Source organism: Pistacia vera, unplaced genomic scaffold (assembly GCF_008641045.1).
Source record: "Pistacia vera cultivar Batoury unplaced genomic scaffold, PisVer_v2 Contig255, whole genome shotgun sequence".
In the NCBI taxonomy this organism is placed as follows: domain Eukaryota; kingdom Viridiplantae; phylum Streptophyta; class Magnoliopsida; order Sapindales; family Anacardiaceae; genus Pistacia; species Pistacia vera.
The window spans coordinates 65,001-81,231 of record NW_022196063.1 but is presented as its reverse complement, the minus strand read 5'-3'; the positions used below and the strand labels follow the sequence as shown (position 1 = coordinate 81,231).

General features: G+C 33.9%; 2 protein-coding genes across 7 annotated transcripts in view; one reads left to right on the top strand and one right to left on the bottom strand.

Annotated features, from left to right (window-relative positions):
- Positions 1 to 4,757: 4,757 nt before the first annotated feature.
- Positions 4,758 to 8,885, top strand: LOC116132548 (ATPase ARSA1-like). Of its 6 annotated transcripts, none has more exons than XR_004128427.1 (12): positions 4,758 to 5,040; positions 5,601 to 5,812; positions 5,920 to 5,982; positions 6,072 to 6,182; positions 6,620 to 6,694; positions 6,815 to 6,883; positions 6,957 to 7,022; positions 7,320 to 7,394; positions 7,469 to 7,567; positions 8,013 to 8,147; positions 8,290 to 8,598; positions 8,723 to 8,885. XR_004128427.1 is itself a non-coding variant. In XM_031418210.1 (12 exons), exons 1-11 carry the CDS (start codon positions 4,863 to 4,865, stop codon positions 8,425 to 8,427), a joined length of 1,221 nt encoding a protein of 406 aa, XP_031274070.1. In that variant the 5' UTR covers positions 4,758 to 4,862; the 3' UTR covers positions 8,428 to 8,451; positions 8,723 to 8,885. The 6 variants fall into 6 exon arrangements, 3 of the variants coding, with proteins under 3 accessions (XP_031274070.1, XP_031274069.1, XP_031274072.1); XR_004128428.1 differs by having other exon boundaries at positions 8,290 to 8,626; XM_031418210.1 differs by having other exon boundaries at positions 8,290 to 8,451.
- A 372-nt stretch (positions 8,886 to 9,257) lies between these two features.
- The window catches only part of LOC116132544 (ABC transporter G family member 28), an 8,081-nt gene continuing 1,107 nt past the window's right edge, over positions 9,258 to 16,231 (bottom strand). The window contains exons 3-14 of the mRNA XM_031418206.1: positions 16,088 to 16,231; positions 15,228 to 15,291; positions 14,989 to 15,135; positions 14,759 to 14,793; positions 14,006 to 14,079; positions 12,518 to 13,428; positions 11,749 to 12,045; positions 11,060 to 11,542; positions 10,558 to 10,706; positions 9,967 to 10,256; positions 9,739 to 9,872; positions 9,258 to 9,649 (exon numbers count right to left, since the gene is read on the bottom strand). The exon at positions 16,088 to 16,231 is cut by the window's right edge and continues 147 nt beyond it. Of these exons, the coding sequence (XP_031274066.1) occupies positions 9,493 to 9,649; positions 9,739 to 9,872; positions 9,967 to 10,256; positions 10,558 to 10,706; positions 11,060 to 11,542; positions 11,749 to 12,045; positions 12,518 to 13,428; positions 14,006 to 14,079; positions 14,759 to 14,793; positions 14,989 to 15,135; positions 15,228 to 15,291; positions 16,088 to 16,231 (2,885 nt within the window). The 3' untranslated portion in view covers positions 9,258 to 9,492. The remainder of the gene's footprint in view (positions 9,650 to 9,738; positions 9,873 to 9,966; positions 10,257 to 10,557; positions 10,707 to 11,059; positions 11,543 to 11,748; positions 12,046 to 12,517; positions 13,429 to 14,005; positions 14,080 to 14,758; positions 14,794 to 14,988; positions 15,136 to 15,227; positions 15,292 to 16,087) is intronic.

Below are 16,231 nucleotides of genomic sequence, written 5' to 3'. Positions count from 1 at the left end.
ATGCAAAGAAAATAGGCAGTAAGAGTGGGCAGTTGTGTTGTTGGGTTAGCGTGGCTTGCAATATAATTCTTTTTTTTTTCTGGATTACTTCAGTGATTATATAAAATAATTACTTAAATTATAACTTAGCTTAAAGGTGGTATTTTTAGTTGGTAGACAGTTTTACCATTTTTATTTACAATACGAAAGGAGGTTTCTTCTTCTTAATTAACTTGGAGACTCCTTTCAGTCACGTGTCAAGCGTCGGCATAAATATATATTCCAGTTAATTACGTTTACCTCTCAGGGGCGTTTGTTGGGGTTTAGGTACTAGGTTAAATCATCTAATATTATTTGATTATCATACTTGATTATCAAATAATATAAAATATCGATAATCTTAAAATATTAAAAGTGGTTACTATTAGTAATATTGGAGGTAATCTGATTACTTCTATTTTTTTAGGGTCTACTTGGGAGTTTTCTTTTCACTAGTTGTGGTGGGTTTTTAATTAGATTGGTTTTGAGGTGTTTAAAAACCATTACTTATCAGATTTTTTATGGACTAGTTTTAACTGGTTTAAAAACCTCTCAAAATCAGTGTAATGTATTTTTGAGGGATTTATAAAATACCCCAGGGTGTTTTGGCTGGTTTAAAATTTTTTTTCCAAAAAAACCCCTTTCCACTGCTAAAAACAAGTCACAGAATAGAGGAGCCAGTCATTTCTACTTTTACAAAAGCTAAATCTGCCCTTGTTGCTGCTACAAAGTAGATATTTTTGTCAAGTTTGGACATGTTCCATACATATTTACGAGGGGATCCCAGATTGTACATTTATGTGCATGTCCAAATTCATTTTTAAGAGTTACTCTTTTCTGTCTACATGTTCTGCTCCTTGGCAAAATTTGGTGCTTGAAAAGCTATGTTCTACTTTTTATTTTCATGCCACTCTTTTTCATCATGCTAAATTACTCCCAAAGGTGCATGATCTGGAATATTAATACTTGTTAAATCTTCAATGTTTCTTTAATTGGTTGTTTTTGAAAATTAGAGTGCATGGATGCTTCAATTTGGTTCCCTATATTCAAACTATTTATTTTTCTGAACAGTTCTCTTTCAGAGTTTGTTGTTCTTGGATATGAATTGGGTTATTCAATGGAAAACCTGAACTCATTGGTAATGTGGGAAGCTCAATTTGTCTTCTTTTGCATATATTTTCAGCAAATCTAGTTGTTGAGTGGAAGTCAAATTACTAAGTATGCTAATAGTGCCATCATAACGAATGTCATCAACTAAATTACATATTTTAGTGAGAACATACAAATAAATTAAATAATATACAATGAAAGAACTTACAAATAAATTAAACTTGGAAGGAACTTTATTACTAAGTATTGGTAATTGAAAAAAAAAACTCTCAAGTACTGGTTGAAGTTGGGGTATTTTTATGGGCATATATATAAATTTATCATTTTAACAAATTGTCAGAACCGTTGGAAAATAAACTCCCAAGCACAGGTTGGGTGTTTTAAAAGCCGCTACTGAAAACCCCTCAAAACCGCTACGATGGTTTACCCTCAAAACCGCTACGATGGTTTACCCTCATAACTGCCACCATGAAACTCCCAAGCAGACCCTTAGGTATTCTAAGATTACCCGGGTTATCTTTTTTTGTTACAACTCTATCACTTATTAATAAATTTTTAGGACAATAATGCCTTTATTTTTAAATTTATTTACATGAATATAGTTTTTACTATTTTACCTAAATTAATTAACTTTTTGGGCAAAATTACCCTTGAATTCAAAACAAATTGTGGCCCACCCCCACCCCCACCCACCTGCCGCCGCTGCCATCGGAAACCATCGCCGTGGCCAGCTAACCCTGCCGCCGTAACGACGCAAGGAAGGCCGAAAATGGCCGCCGTGCGCCAATGTGGTCGTGCGTCAAAGGCCAAATCTATCACGTCTGGCCATTTCTGGCCAGATCTTTGGCCGAAAATGGTCATACGGCGCACGGAGGTCATTTTCTACCTTCCGTACGCCGTTAGGTTGCCGACGGCTGGCAGTGGCTGGGTTGGTGGGGGTGCTTTATTGATTTTCCAAACTTTTATTATGGGGTTGTTTTTGCTAAGTTTTTAAATGCAGGAGGGTTATAATAATCCAAATAATAATCAATATTAAAAAATAATATAATAATAATATTTAATTAGAGGACAATTCAATAATTTAAATAACATACCCACCAATTAACCAAACATATTAATATAACATACCCACCAATTAACCAAACACATTTTCTTAAAGATTCTCAGTAATCTTCAAGTTAATCTAACTTTTCAATAATCCAACATTCCTAGTAATTCAATATTCCCTAAACCAAATGCCTCCTACGGGGTTTAACTGCATTATAAAAGTTGTTGAAGCTTAAAATCGAATGCAAATAATAAAATAAGTTTCTTTATTTGTGAAATAATTTTATATTTCTTTATTTTAAAAGATTTTACATATTATTACAATATTATGTTTCTTTATTATGTAGTTTAATTTTTATATAAATAGGCGATGTATACAACAACTCAATACAATACAATTCATCTGAAAATATCTCTTAGACATACTCCAACTCTTCAATTATCTCTTTTGTCATTTCAAATATATCTCGGACATACTCTGACTTTCTTCAAATTACCTCTTTTGCCTTCTCAATTTTGACATGGTATTAGAGTTCCTCTCTCAATTTTGATATGGTATTAGAGCTTTCAGGTTGAATCAGCTTTCGCTCAGCTAGCCTCTCTTTTATGCCACTATAATCAAGCAGTTATTCGGTTAGCACAATACTCATATAGTCTCTCTTTCTATACCTGCAATTCAAACAGATACTCGGTTAGATTTTTCCAATGGTAAACAACCAAAACTCAAGTAACAACCAATTGCTCTAGATGTTGAATCAGCTTCCGATCGCCAGTGCGACAACCACGTATGCAAGCAACATTCGCATCTATTATGCAAGCTTGTGGCTTATGACCACAAGTTTTAGGGGGAGTATTGAAGTGCAAAATGGAATGCAAATAATATGTTTCCTTAATTGTGAAGCAATATTATGTTTTTTTATTCTATGAGATTTTAGATATTATTACAATATTATGTTCTCTAATTATATATAGCTTAATTTTTTGTATAAATAGATTGTGTATACAACAACTCAATACAATTCAATTTAATACAATTGAATTCATCTAAAAAAAATATTTTTGACATACTCCGACTCTTCAATTGTCTCTCTTGCCCTCTCAAAGATATCTTAGGCGTACTTCGACTTTTTTCAAATTGTCTCTTTTGCCCTCTGATTCTAATAAAAGTCTTGTAACTTGAAGTAACAAATATATATTTTTACATTATAATAAATAATTAAGGGATAGAATATGTGTTTTTAAAATTGAAACAAGATCAAAATAAGGACTATTTTAGTTTTAAACAGAAAAATAGTACTAATTACCCGGTTATGTAAACATTTATTAAATTTGAGGAACTAAATTTAGTATTTTAAAATGTAAGATATACACATAATTAACCAAAACCTTTAATGAATAATGTCTTCCTTTTTTTTTTTTTTTTTAACTTAAAAATGTTACTTTAAGACATTTAAGTACAACATAAATAAACATAAGATTGTTGATTGGTCCATTTTGTGAAAACCCAAAGCTTATCTTTTTATCTCCCTTTACTACTGATATGGCACCTAAGTTTCAATTTATTTTCTTTTCTATTTATAAAGTTTCTTTCGAAAAAGAAGTTTCTTTTAGGCTTTAAAACATAAACACGCTTTAGGTTTAGTATAAGTTAGTTAAATCTAAAGGTTTAAACAAGTAATATTACATACTCAAATGTTATTATATTATGAAATTTTCATTTAAAAGGTAACCATTGTTACTCAAATCGATTATCAAATATGTAAAATCTTACAAAAGTATACAAAAATCCTTTGTCCTATTTGATTATAAATAAAAATAGACAAAATAATAATTAGATATAATAAATATAAAAAAAATCCTAAAAATGTTTTTTATGAAAATATATATTTTTATCCAATAAAACTAAGATAATAAGTGTTCAAATAAAAGAAGAAATAATTATATAATATTTAAAAATAATAATATAAAAATGCGAATTATAAAATCATATTTTGTTTAATTTTGAGTAAATTTCCAACGTTGCCCCTCCATATAACAGATAAAACTGATGACAGTTAGCTTTTAATGGAAATGTCGTTATATTTTAACATTTGTGTTTATAATGTTATTTGTTTAAATTTCTGGATCTAATTTACTTACATTAAATTTGAAGGGTATTTATGTTTTAAAGCTGTCTCTAGTTTAATCTATCTTAATCTGAGTTTATTTATAGTTTTAAAGCTGTCTCTTATACGGTTATATTTAAAAATTTTATTCATATGATTGCCAAATGTTATAATGTGCCCCCCAAAAAAAAAAGAAAAAAAAAAAAAAAAAATAGTATTAAAACTTAAAAGAGCATCTAATTTTATAGATAAATAATTTTTTTTTATGTGTAATATTTTGAGTCATTCATAAAGAACAAAGTTTAAAATAAAAAAAGGGTTTAATCGGACATTTTGATTTATTTATTAAATACAATAATAAACTTTTTTTCTTAGGAACAGAGCAAACTGGCAAAGTGAAGTTTATTAAACTGGTAAATAATAGATTTATTTATATATTTTTTTTAAATAAAATTCTAAAACCCTTGTCTCGTAGAAGTTCTAAAACCCTAAACCCACTTTCATCGCAGAGCTGTTGGCATTCTCTTCCACCATTAATCGAGAAAAAATAAAGAATTAATACCAACCTAAAAAAATCCTGAAATGGTTTCTCGTTATTCTTTGCGCAGCTTCTCCTTCTCTGCAACTAAAAAGTCCATGTTGGCTCTTGTTTCTCACTTGTCCCAACCCCAAAACTACAGTTCCCTTTCTAGAATCACCAGAAGCTACGCTTCTGTTTCATCTCCACTGTATAAAAAACCCTTCAATCCTCCATTTCAAGGTACCCTTTTCTCTCTTGTTTGAGTTTCATTAAATGGCCTTCTCTTGACTCACTTTTATTTTTATATTTTTATGTCTAATAATATTTTTATCTTATTTTTTGTTGATTTTTATTATTCAAGTAAAAATTGAAATTTTCAAATAAGTTAGGATATCTGAAAATGGGCAAGTAAACAAAATGTTTTTGCGCTGAGGACTAAAATAGAGTAATGAAATAAGCAAACAACAAAGTATTGAGCATGTAAGAGCAAAGATATATGATCATGTTTGTTTCCGGGAAAGTAACACCTAATGTCTATTCAATTACGAAAATACACTCAAAATGTGTATATTATGTTCATGTATTAGCGAACCACAGTACCAAATTAAGAACTTGTTGAATGTCATGTTTACTCAGTGAATGCTACTATGTAATTGGGTTTTTGAAACTTCCTAAGATCATGTAATTATTTCTCTGGAAAACATTGAGAAAAATTGGAGGCTACGTGTAATCAATGCTTGATGAAGTTTGGCCACTTGGATTGTAGTTTTAACTGATATTCGGATGCTAATCTCTTGTAGTGAGATCGGTGGCAACTACTCCTGAAACTGTTGCTGGGTTTGATGAGATGGTTGCTGGGACTCAACGCAAGTATTACATGTTAGGTGGAAAGGGAGGTGTTGGAAAAACAAGTTGTGCGGCTTCTCTTGCTGTGAAATTTGCTAACCATGGGCATCCTACTATTGTGGTATCAACTGACCCTGCCCACTCCTTAAGTGATTCTTTTGCTCAGGTATTAAATTATACTTCCATGTTTCGGCTTAACCTTGATCCTGTTGGTTGTTGTCTTCAATTATCTTGGGAAGCTCTGTTATGATGCATATTGTTCATTCTCTTAAGGATTTGACTGGAGGAAAGCTTGTACCTGTTGAAGGAGTGGATTCTCCTCTATTTGCTCTTGAGGTATTGGGAAACAACCACTAAAATGATGTCGTAATAGTTCTGTTGCTTCATGTGCACTTGGGGCATATTTAAATTTAGCATCTTTACAGATAAACCCTGAGATAGCTCGGGAAGAATTCCGTTCTGCCAGTCAAAAGAGTTCTGGCGGTGGCATGAAAGATCTTATGGATAGCATGGGCCTTGGAATGTTAGCTGATCAGGTGAATAATTACCCAAGGCCAGTATTCCATTATGTATGAACTCTCTTAATATGTTGATATGTTTATTGACGTTGGAATGTTAGAAGACCAAATTGTGCTTTATCTTTGGTTAAGAGGTGATTTTGATGTTTTGATTTTAATGAATAAAGTCATTGTCCTTAATATCATTGAGCGGACCTTGGGACTGAATTGATTTTCTATTACTAGTTTATTGGTTAGCAGTGCTGGAGAATTAAAGCTACTGAATATAGAACTTAGGTAATTCAGAAGTGGTTTAAAACCTATTTACTCTTATGCCTCAATATTTGCAGCAAAGTTGCAGCTCCTTGTATTTATTTAGATTCTACTTTTCCAATAAAATTGTTTGTTGGTCTTATTTTTATATTATACTCTTTTATGCTTTACCTTTTACATGTGGTCTTTTGAATATGTTGCAGTTAGGGGAACTAAAACTAGGAGAGTTGCTGGACACTCCCCCACCTGGTCTGGATGAAGCTATTGCAATTTCAAAGGCATGCATAATCTCCTATTATTTATTTAATTAATTTTTAACTAGCTCTACTTTGTCTTTATTATCATAGCTTTTCTTCTTGGTTCATTGCATTTTTGCTAACCCCACTGCTGCTTACCAGGTTATGCAATTTATAGATTCACAAGAATATAGTACATTTACTCGGATAGTGTTTGATACTGCACCCACGGTCAGTTCATTCATTTTCTTTACAAGATGTTTTTATGTATTAGTTATTCATTTTATTTGCAATTGGTTTATAGGGCCATACACTCCGGCTTCTGTCCCTACCTGACTTCTTGGGTGCATCCATAGGAAAAATAATGAAGGTATACATAATAACCCCTGAGTTGAAAGTGAAACTTATTCTTTGGTTCAGCTTGATGATAAGAATGGCCAAATAATATCATAATATTTAAACAATTTATTTAAAAGCAATGCAAATTTAGAAGAGTTAAGGATGTTTTATTATTGATTATGTCATTGATTTGTTTACTATTCTATCAAGGGGCTAGAGGCTCCAGGTTTTTCTTTCGAACTCGAATTTTTGTGTAAAATTGCGAATGCTGTTACGGAAAAGCTAGTGGCTCAGCTGTAACTTCTTTGGTTGCTTTTACATAATCCAGATGAAGGAGAAGTTAGCTTCAGCAACTTCAGCTCTCAAGTCTTTTCTTGGGAAAGAAGAAACACGGCTAGATGCTGTAAGCATGCAGTTTCTTTTTGAGATATCCTCTGCTGTTTTTAATCTCTGACCATTTTTTGTTTAAATATGTAGCCTCACAAGCTTGAGCAACTAAGAGAGAGGATGGCAAAAGTGCGGGACCTTTTCCGCGACAAGGACACAACCGAATTTGTTATAGTGACAATTCCTACGGTATTTCGGAGTTTTACTTTTAATATGGATTACAACATTTTATTTGGTAAAATGAAGCAAAAGCACCCTGTCTGACTTAATTGTAAGTAAGCTACATCGATTTTTGGAATATGTGCTAGCTTGTAAGTCTCTTCCTGATAAGAAACTTCAGTATCTCTCGATTGATTTTTTAGTGATAATTTCCTCTATTTGCCGTAAGAGCAAGATTAATGTGTTTACTACTTGATCGCAAGATTTTAGTGAGATTTTGCAACATCATTTTGCACTATAAGCCTTTAGAATCACTAATAAATGTGTATTTATGAACTGTGAGCCACAATTGGATTGGGTTATATTGGGAGGAAGAATTGATATTTTTGTCTTTCGTATCTTACATAATTTTCAATAAATGTTTTTGTTTGTGCTTCTGTGATTACTTTGTGACTTTTAACATTACCATTTTAAGGTTATGGCAGTGAGTGAGTCATCAAGGTTACACGCATCCTTGAGGAAGGAAGGTGTTCCTGTTCAGAGGCTTATTGTTAATCAGGTTCTACCTCCATCTGCATCAGACTGCAAGTTTTGCACAATGAAAAGGAAGGTACATGTAATTCTTCCTTATGCGTAATAAGAATGATAGCATTTGTTATGTCAGCAACGTGAACCATGATGTGATACACTTACAAACACTTTTGCATGTATTGCTTGACAAAACTATTTATATATTCTTACAACCATTGCAGGATCAGATGCGTGCCCTTGATATAGTAAAGACTGATTCAGAGCTTGCCAGTTTGAGATTAATCCAGGCACCTTTATTTGATGTAGAGATAAGGGGTGTTCCTGCTCTTAAATTTATGGGGGATGCAGTTTGGAGATAAAATTATCGACTTCAGAATATCTGCGTATGATTTTGTGAGCTATCTTGTCCTAGAAACCACCTATTCATATCTAGCAACTAGTTTTGTTTAATTTAATATAGTTACTGAGCGATCTTCATTAATATGATGGCTGGGACAAAGGGGCGAATGAACTTTTTTGTGGTTCCTTCTGTGAGTTATGCTCCCGGTATATAATATTGTATTTTCTCCATCTCTTTCTGTCGATTTATGTATATCTGTTTGGTCAGTCCATGAAAACTGATTCTAAAATTTGTGGTTGACATGTGAACCTCAGGAATGCTGTCACTGATTTTGAGTTAGGATGATGCGTACGTACAAAGATTTATGCTTTTAAGTAAACAAAAATGAAAGTGCGTGGAATAGTTTTGGCTTCTAATGTGAAGTGACTCATTCAAGCTGGTTATATAGAGGATTGGAGGAGACTTACATGTGGAAAGTGCACAAAAAAAACTCAATAAACTAACAATGCTGCTGACAGGAGTTGTCCTTGTTATTTGCCGGGCTGTCTGCTGAGAGTCGAATCACTAAAACGATCTTCTCATTTCCAGCTGGTAGAGCTCTTGGTTGAAACATTTTCTCTTTGATGTTATGAAACATTAACATTTACTTTATTTCTATGATTTCTTATGGAAATGATGCTGAATGATTAATAAGTAAACATGAGTTTGGTGGACTTGAATGATGCACGAAATCTGAAATTTCGTTTTATTTCAACCAATTATTTTATTATTATTAATGTAAGATCTAGGGATGTTATGAAACATTACATGTTTCTTTTAAAAATGCAATCACCCCAGGTCCTGATTTCCTCAACTTGTTCAACAATCATAAAATTGACCAGCTGGAAGCATATTTCACAAGCCTTACTATAAACCTCTATACATGATTCAAGATGCAGCCATCTATTTACACTAAGAAATACATTGTGTATGGGATTGTACCAAAATATTTCGATAGGCGATGGATTCCTAGAGGTCAAACAACTCTTCAAGAATTTGTTTTTGTACAGAAAGGGTGAACAGAATACAAAGAGAAAAGCTGAATCTATTTCTTTTGGAAGGAAAGCATACAAAAGAAAGCAACTGAACGGCTAAGTACACCGGTAACAAAAAGGTATATTAAGTTAGGAAAAAAATGTTTGATATTAAACCCTTTGGCGAAAAGTGTACCGCATCTTGTTATTAGCCAGACTCCAGGATATCTGAAGAAAGCACAAAAGCACAGTGAAATCAACACGAATGAACTTTTTCAAAAAGTTTATGCATACTGTGAAGGGTAGTCATGTCAAACCTTTTAGCATTTGCTATCACAAATGCTTCCATGGCCCATTTAGTGTAGCACAGGTTGGATAGTTTCTCTATAACTATGTTAGCTTCATTTTGGTTCGCTACTAGAGTCAAAACAACTGGAAGTAGCACTGACCACTGCAGAAAACAAAATGGGGTTGTAAGAGGAAGAATAAGCGATATATGTACCTTGAAGCTAGGTAGTTTTGCAGGCAAATGTCAAAATGCTTACCAGTTGAGCTGGTCCAGGTTCAAAACAGATGGCCAAAACATATGCTATACCAGTCACACAATACACCAGACACAGTAAAACCAGATAATTATCGACCACAGATGATCGTGGATTGTTGAAGAAGTAGAACATGGAAAGATACACCAGAGGCTTGATGAGTGTATTGAAATGGTCGACTGTATCCTTTGCAAGAAAGTAAGCAAGGCTGCTCATGCCAGAAGCACTCTCTCTCCAGTAGTGAAGTTTATCCAGAGAAAAAGATCTCAAAGCCGCAATCTTGCACAGGAGAGCTGCAAGTGTATCAAACTTTGTTCAAAAAATAACTTTAAAAGGGACCCAATAAGCTTTGCCAGCAAAAAAGACTACTTGGAATTTGTAGGAATAGAGATCGGATTAAGGTAAATTAAAATTATTTGAGTTATGCGTTATCCCAATTTTGAATGAATTTAAGTCCAAAACTTCAAGGAAGTGCATTCACTGAAGTGCAGCGATTGTAAAACATATCTAAGAACTCAATAGGCAAATTGCAATTTGAATGAAACGAATCTAAACATTACTGCAGGTCCAAGAAACCAAAAGATTTGAACTTACAAACTGCAATCACAGTGTATGTATAACCCGTTGCACCAAAAGTTTCATCACTCACTTTGGCCAGTGTTCCTAAGCAGATTCCAGCAAGTAATAAAATTAGATAATCTACAGCTTGAGTTCTAGCTTCTCGTAGCCGCTGCTTACCAGCCCTGAAAAGGAGCCAGTTATGTAAAGTATGAGTCACTAGAAGAAAGATAAAGTTGATGGCCCTAAGCAGCCAAAAAATATAAACAGTACTCTTAAAAAATCAATTTTTTTTCCAACAGAAAATTCTTAAAACTCCTGATGACTACAAATTGTACCCCGACTTGCCAAAACACTATGCTGATGGGGTAATTTTCTATGCTCAAATAGAAACTTCGTTTTTTTGGGACTGTAAAAGAAGATTCAATAAAACACTTTTTGGGAAAAAAAAAAAAAGGTAACAAAATGGACAGGTCAAGATTCAAGAAGAATAGGATGCTGGATTGTGTTTAACATGAAACTAAGATTCAGCATGTACCTGCCAAGAAAGTATCTATACTGTTGGAAAGCGTCAGGGGTTCTCCTCAGAGATAAGTCCCCCGAACTCAAGAAATTATGTTCTAAGCTGTCCCTCTTAACCTGAATACTACATTTTACATCCTCCCAAAAGTCTCCAGCGAAAGAATGAGCTTCAGATCCATCAGATATATTTCCACCAACCATGTTTTCTGCAGATGCTTCTATTCCTTCTGCACTCCTTAGCATATCTATGGGAACTGAATATCCATTATGAAGCATCCATCTAATTGGAAGTTGTTTATAATTGACCCCTGAACTAGTGCTTGGTTTTAAAATGCCTTCCAAAATGTCGATAAAATAATCTGGAGGATTGACACGATCAGGAACTGTAATTCCAAGGCGAGAAAAGTACTCTTCAACTTTCTTCACTGATCCATGATATACTGTAAGACCTCCCTTGGCAAGAAGTATTAAATCATCAAACATCCTGTACAAGGTGTAGCTGAAGCCGGAAAAGAATAGAACCAATTGTTTTTAGCTATGTGAAACGTTTACTGGGCTAAAAATAATATAACTGAATGCAAGATAAACTAAATTCATCTCACTACAACCATTTACAAACAGAAGAAACACAATAAGAGAGGAAAACATGAAAAGTAGTACGTCCATTGGATGTACCATCTTGTAAATGTAAAGTGTAAGCTTTACCTTGGTTGGTGAACCACCATGCAAATATTTACTCCTTCAAGAGCTTCGCGTCGAAGAGCTCTAAGAAGTAACTGAGAAGATGAGCTATCCAGACCAGATGTCGGTTCATCTAATATTAGAAGTGAAGGTTCCATGACCATTTCCAGTCCAACATTTACTCGTTTCCTTTGACCTCCAGAGATCCCCCGCTTCTCCACTGTCCCAACCAGAGAATCCCTTACATGCTGAAGCCCCAGGGACTCAATTACTCTTTCCACAACAAGCACCTTTTCTGGTTTTGGAAGATCAGCGGCAAGTCTACAATAATTAGTGATCTAGTTAATCAAAAAGAAAGGGTCCTATTGCCAATACCAGTATATAGGTTTTAATTGAAATGAAAGCTTCTGATATAATCATTAAATCTTAAAATTGAAGGTTCAATGAATTGATTATATAATACAAAGTATTGTATGAAATTTTAGTAGGTTATCAAACAACAAACACTTGTGTTAAAAATTAAACTTAATCATACAATGAAGAAGGGTTCTAAAGGTGCTTTAAAAAATTCACATTGGGAATCCATATGCAGCAGAAACAACCATATGATTAACCATCTTACTAATTAAGCCAAAAGTCACAGGCAGCTAGAGATATTTTACATCTCTCTAAAACCATGCACAACTTCCACAATTTAAGGATTTGTTACATGATTATACACAATAAATATAGTTCAAAAGACGTATTTGCTCAAAGTATATGTGACTGGAATGATGGATTAAATTTTATGTACCTGCAGCTTGCACTGAACCATAGATTTTCTTCCACAGTCAAATTTCCGTGCACAATATCATCTTGTGGCACAAAACCAATAATTTTCTTGTATGATTGAATTGACTCAACCTTTCCATTTACAAGAATCATACCACTCATGGTGCACCCTGGTACTTTTCCACTTAGAGCAGAGAGAAATGTTGTTTTTCCAGCTCCGGATGGGCCCATGACAGCTGAAACTCGGCCAGGGGATAATTTCCCGGTCACACACCTCATCAGATGTTTGTTTTTGCCTTTCAAAGTAATAGTCAAATCTTTAAATGCAACCTCAATAGCAGGCCTCTTCCTGATGTCAATTTCATTGGTCATCGAGATTACCCCAGAGTATGTCAAGTTTTTGTTCTCCTCCTGCATAGCCTTTTCTTTCTCAATTTGACCATATGCATACCTGAACATTTGGCTTTGAGTATGCAACTGCTTACCCTTTGGTGTATGCCTTTTAATATTTTTGTCTCCAATCTCCAGATTGAAGCCATCTTGACTATCAGGATTGTCCTCAATTTCATTTAACATCTCTGTGAGTTTCCTTTTTTCCTTTTTATTATGTTTTGATGCTGGAAGCGGTGGAGCAGCCATTGACATGGATGATAAGGCAGCATCTGTTCCAGGTTTAGCATGACCTAGACTTTTCAGAGGGTCCAGTTGCTTTAAAGATTTTCTTCGAGAAAATGTTCGAGATAGCTGCGTTTGAAGATCAACTGCACGCTTCCTAGCAATTTCTTTTGCAGATTTCCATTTTTCACGCGCTTGTGCTGTTTCTCTTACACTTTGAACTGCTTTTTCCCTGGATTTTGCTTGCCTTTTCTCTCGAGTTGCTAGCACTTGGTCAGAGCAGCTATATATAATAAGAAGCACGATACTTAATCCCCCCTGCATTGAATAGTGAAGGTTTAGACTTAGAGATTACAAAATAATTTAGAAATACAATCTGTGCAGAGATTGAAGATAGGCCTATGAGAATAGTTGTTTGAGGATTCAGACAGGAACATATATCAACAAATAAATGCCTCTTTACAGAAGACTGTCAAAAACTTTCATTTCGCAGTTTCAAAGATGAAAACAAGAAATGTGAGAAATATAAAGTGTATGTGTTCTCTCTTAAGCCTTTGAAAAAAATATTTATGGACAAGTTGCAATGAATCCAGCATTCTCCAAGGTAATGAAGGAGGGCCTCAAAAAGCACAATTAGTCCATTCAACTTGGAACATGATTTGTTACATGAGTATACACATTTTGCAAAGATTTAGCATGCCTCCAGTTTCCCATAAATTAATACTCAATGAGCTACTAATTTGCTTTGCAATGAGTGAATCTGAGACAGCAATTTGAATCATAAATGAACTTCATAATTCATTGTGACAGAATAGCTTATTCCACAGGTTTAGGGTCTCTGAGGATCACCATTATCAACAGTGATCATTTATTAAATGGTGAAGTAGTCACTCACAAACAATAATATGCCATATGCAGTGATATTTTGAGTTGTTGAATTGGGATGACAAGTTGCCAACCGGAAACACTCTGCAAGTTCAGTTGAAAAGGTCATAAGCTCTCTGAGTAAACAAAGTTAATGAAGTAAATAAACGTAAACTCAAAAACAAATTGCTTTATTAACAGATATACCCAATGCCAATTAAAAAGAGTGCATCCAAATATTCTTTAACTAGGACTCTGGAAATGACATTAATACAACATAATATTGTCTTTGACTAGATGCTTGTTCATAGTGGCCATACCTAGATTGCACTTACACTTCCCACATCAGATTCACTAATGTTTATATTTCTACTGAAGTCATTGCCTAACAAGTTTCTTATTATTAGAGAGTTTAATACTATTTTTTGGTCAGTCCTAACTTGAAGTTTTTGTTCAAGTTGTTACTTAACACTTCTATGGAAATAATAATTATATCACACTCAAATAGCAGATTGAGTTGATTATTGTTCCAGAAGGGGGAACAAAATACAAAACATTTGAGCAGATTACATTTTACAAGTCTATCATGATAAAGGAGAATTCTAATGCTGTGCTTTTTTTTTTCCCTTCCTTGCAGCAGGATCTTATTGCCCGTCTCCTGTGTTTAGTATCTATTTTTGGAAACTAAAGCCACATCAATTCTCTAAAGTCAAAAATCTTTGAAGCAATGATACCAAATATGATTCTCAATATGCAATATAGAACTAGTCAAGGAAAAGCTTACGCTCTTGAGAAGTTGAACCCAACCTACAGTAATGCCTGAAATAAAATACAGAAATTAATAAAATTAGTAATACAGCGGGAACTGATGGCCATTTTGAAGTCTCCAAAATGAAAAAGAAAAAAGCACCAAGTAATTGTAGCAAAAGTCAAAGCCATGAAGCAACAAAGAAAACATATTTGCAACTTCTGATTCTAAGGATAAGTGCTACAAGTTTGGGATATTCTCTATACCCACTACTGCAAGGAATTTTTTGGGAAGTGGACGGGCAATATGATCCTGCTGAACAGAATACCTCAGTACTACTCCCAATATCAGCCCAAACATCTGCTCCTCCACAGGTGTGATTAGGTTGCCCATGTGGTAATTGGTAACTATATCTGCAAATTGTTTCTGCTAATAAATATTAATGTATGCCAATGCAGAACAAACACAAGATGAATTAACCAGATGTAAACAAGAACAAACTTACGGGTCACATACACCAGTAGTTTGATTGAGTTTTGCAAGAGGGCAGTAAGATCCCAACGGACAAGCTTCAGCCACAAGGGTAGAATACAAAAAAGAAACAAAGTAGAAACAATCACTTCCATCAAGAACAAAAGACTAAGAATTCTAAAAGAATCAAATTAATGAGAAATATCATTCAAAATCTGAATCAAGAAGATTTTCCCAGAAGAAAGCTTTTTCTGCAATTAATAAAATCTCTGCATTGCACAGAACAGACTTTAAGTTCAGTAATAAATCTAGTTATAATTGCTTAAGGTTTGTTGTCCAAGATATATTTGATGTTTCGGAAAATTTTAAGTCCCTCCTATCACCCATGGAAAGAGGGGGATCATTGGAATTATAGTGCATAAATCTAACTTCTAATTACGTGTTACTTTTATTAGTCAATACTAACTCCTCTTCCTTTAAACTTTTTGATATAAAGTCTGTATTCCTGATCATCTATATGAGCCATACACAGACACACAAGTGTTTAGATATTTTTCTAAAAGAAAATATTAGATTCTTCTCATCCAAGTTGTAACATATATAATGTCCAGCTTTGATGTCACAAAACTTCCAATAGAAGTGTCCCTAAATATGATAATTTACTGCATAGTTTATAAGTAAACAATTAACTACTATGAGAGATAACTTGCAGTAACATAGATACAGAGGAAACAGCATTTGCATAGCACTAACGTAGAGAAATTCAAAGGAAAATTTTCACGCACTAGTACCGATTTTGCAATTGACCAAGGGATCCAACAAAAGTACCAAGAGACTAGATGGAATGCTATATTTGAAAATATGACAAACATTTGATGATTCCCCAATACTTACGCATCATGCAAGTTAAACCTTTAGGGCAGAAGAATCCCTCGCAACATGGTTGACAATCGTCAGTTCTGATAGGCATGTCCTTTGTATTTTTCCTGTCAATATTTTCATCTCCAGAACTACAAGCCCATCCTGGCTCGCATCCAG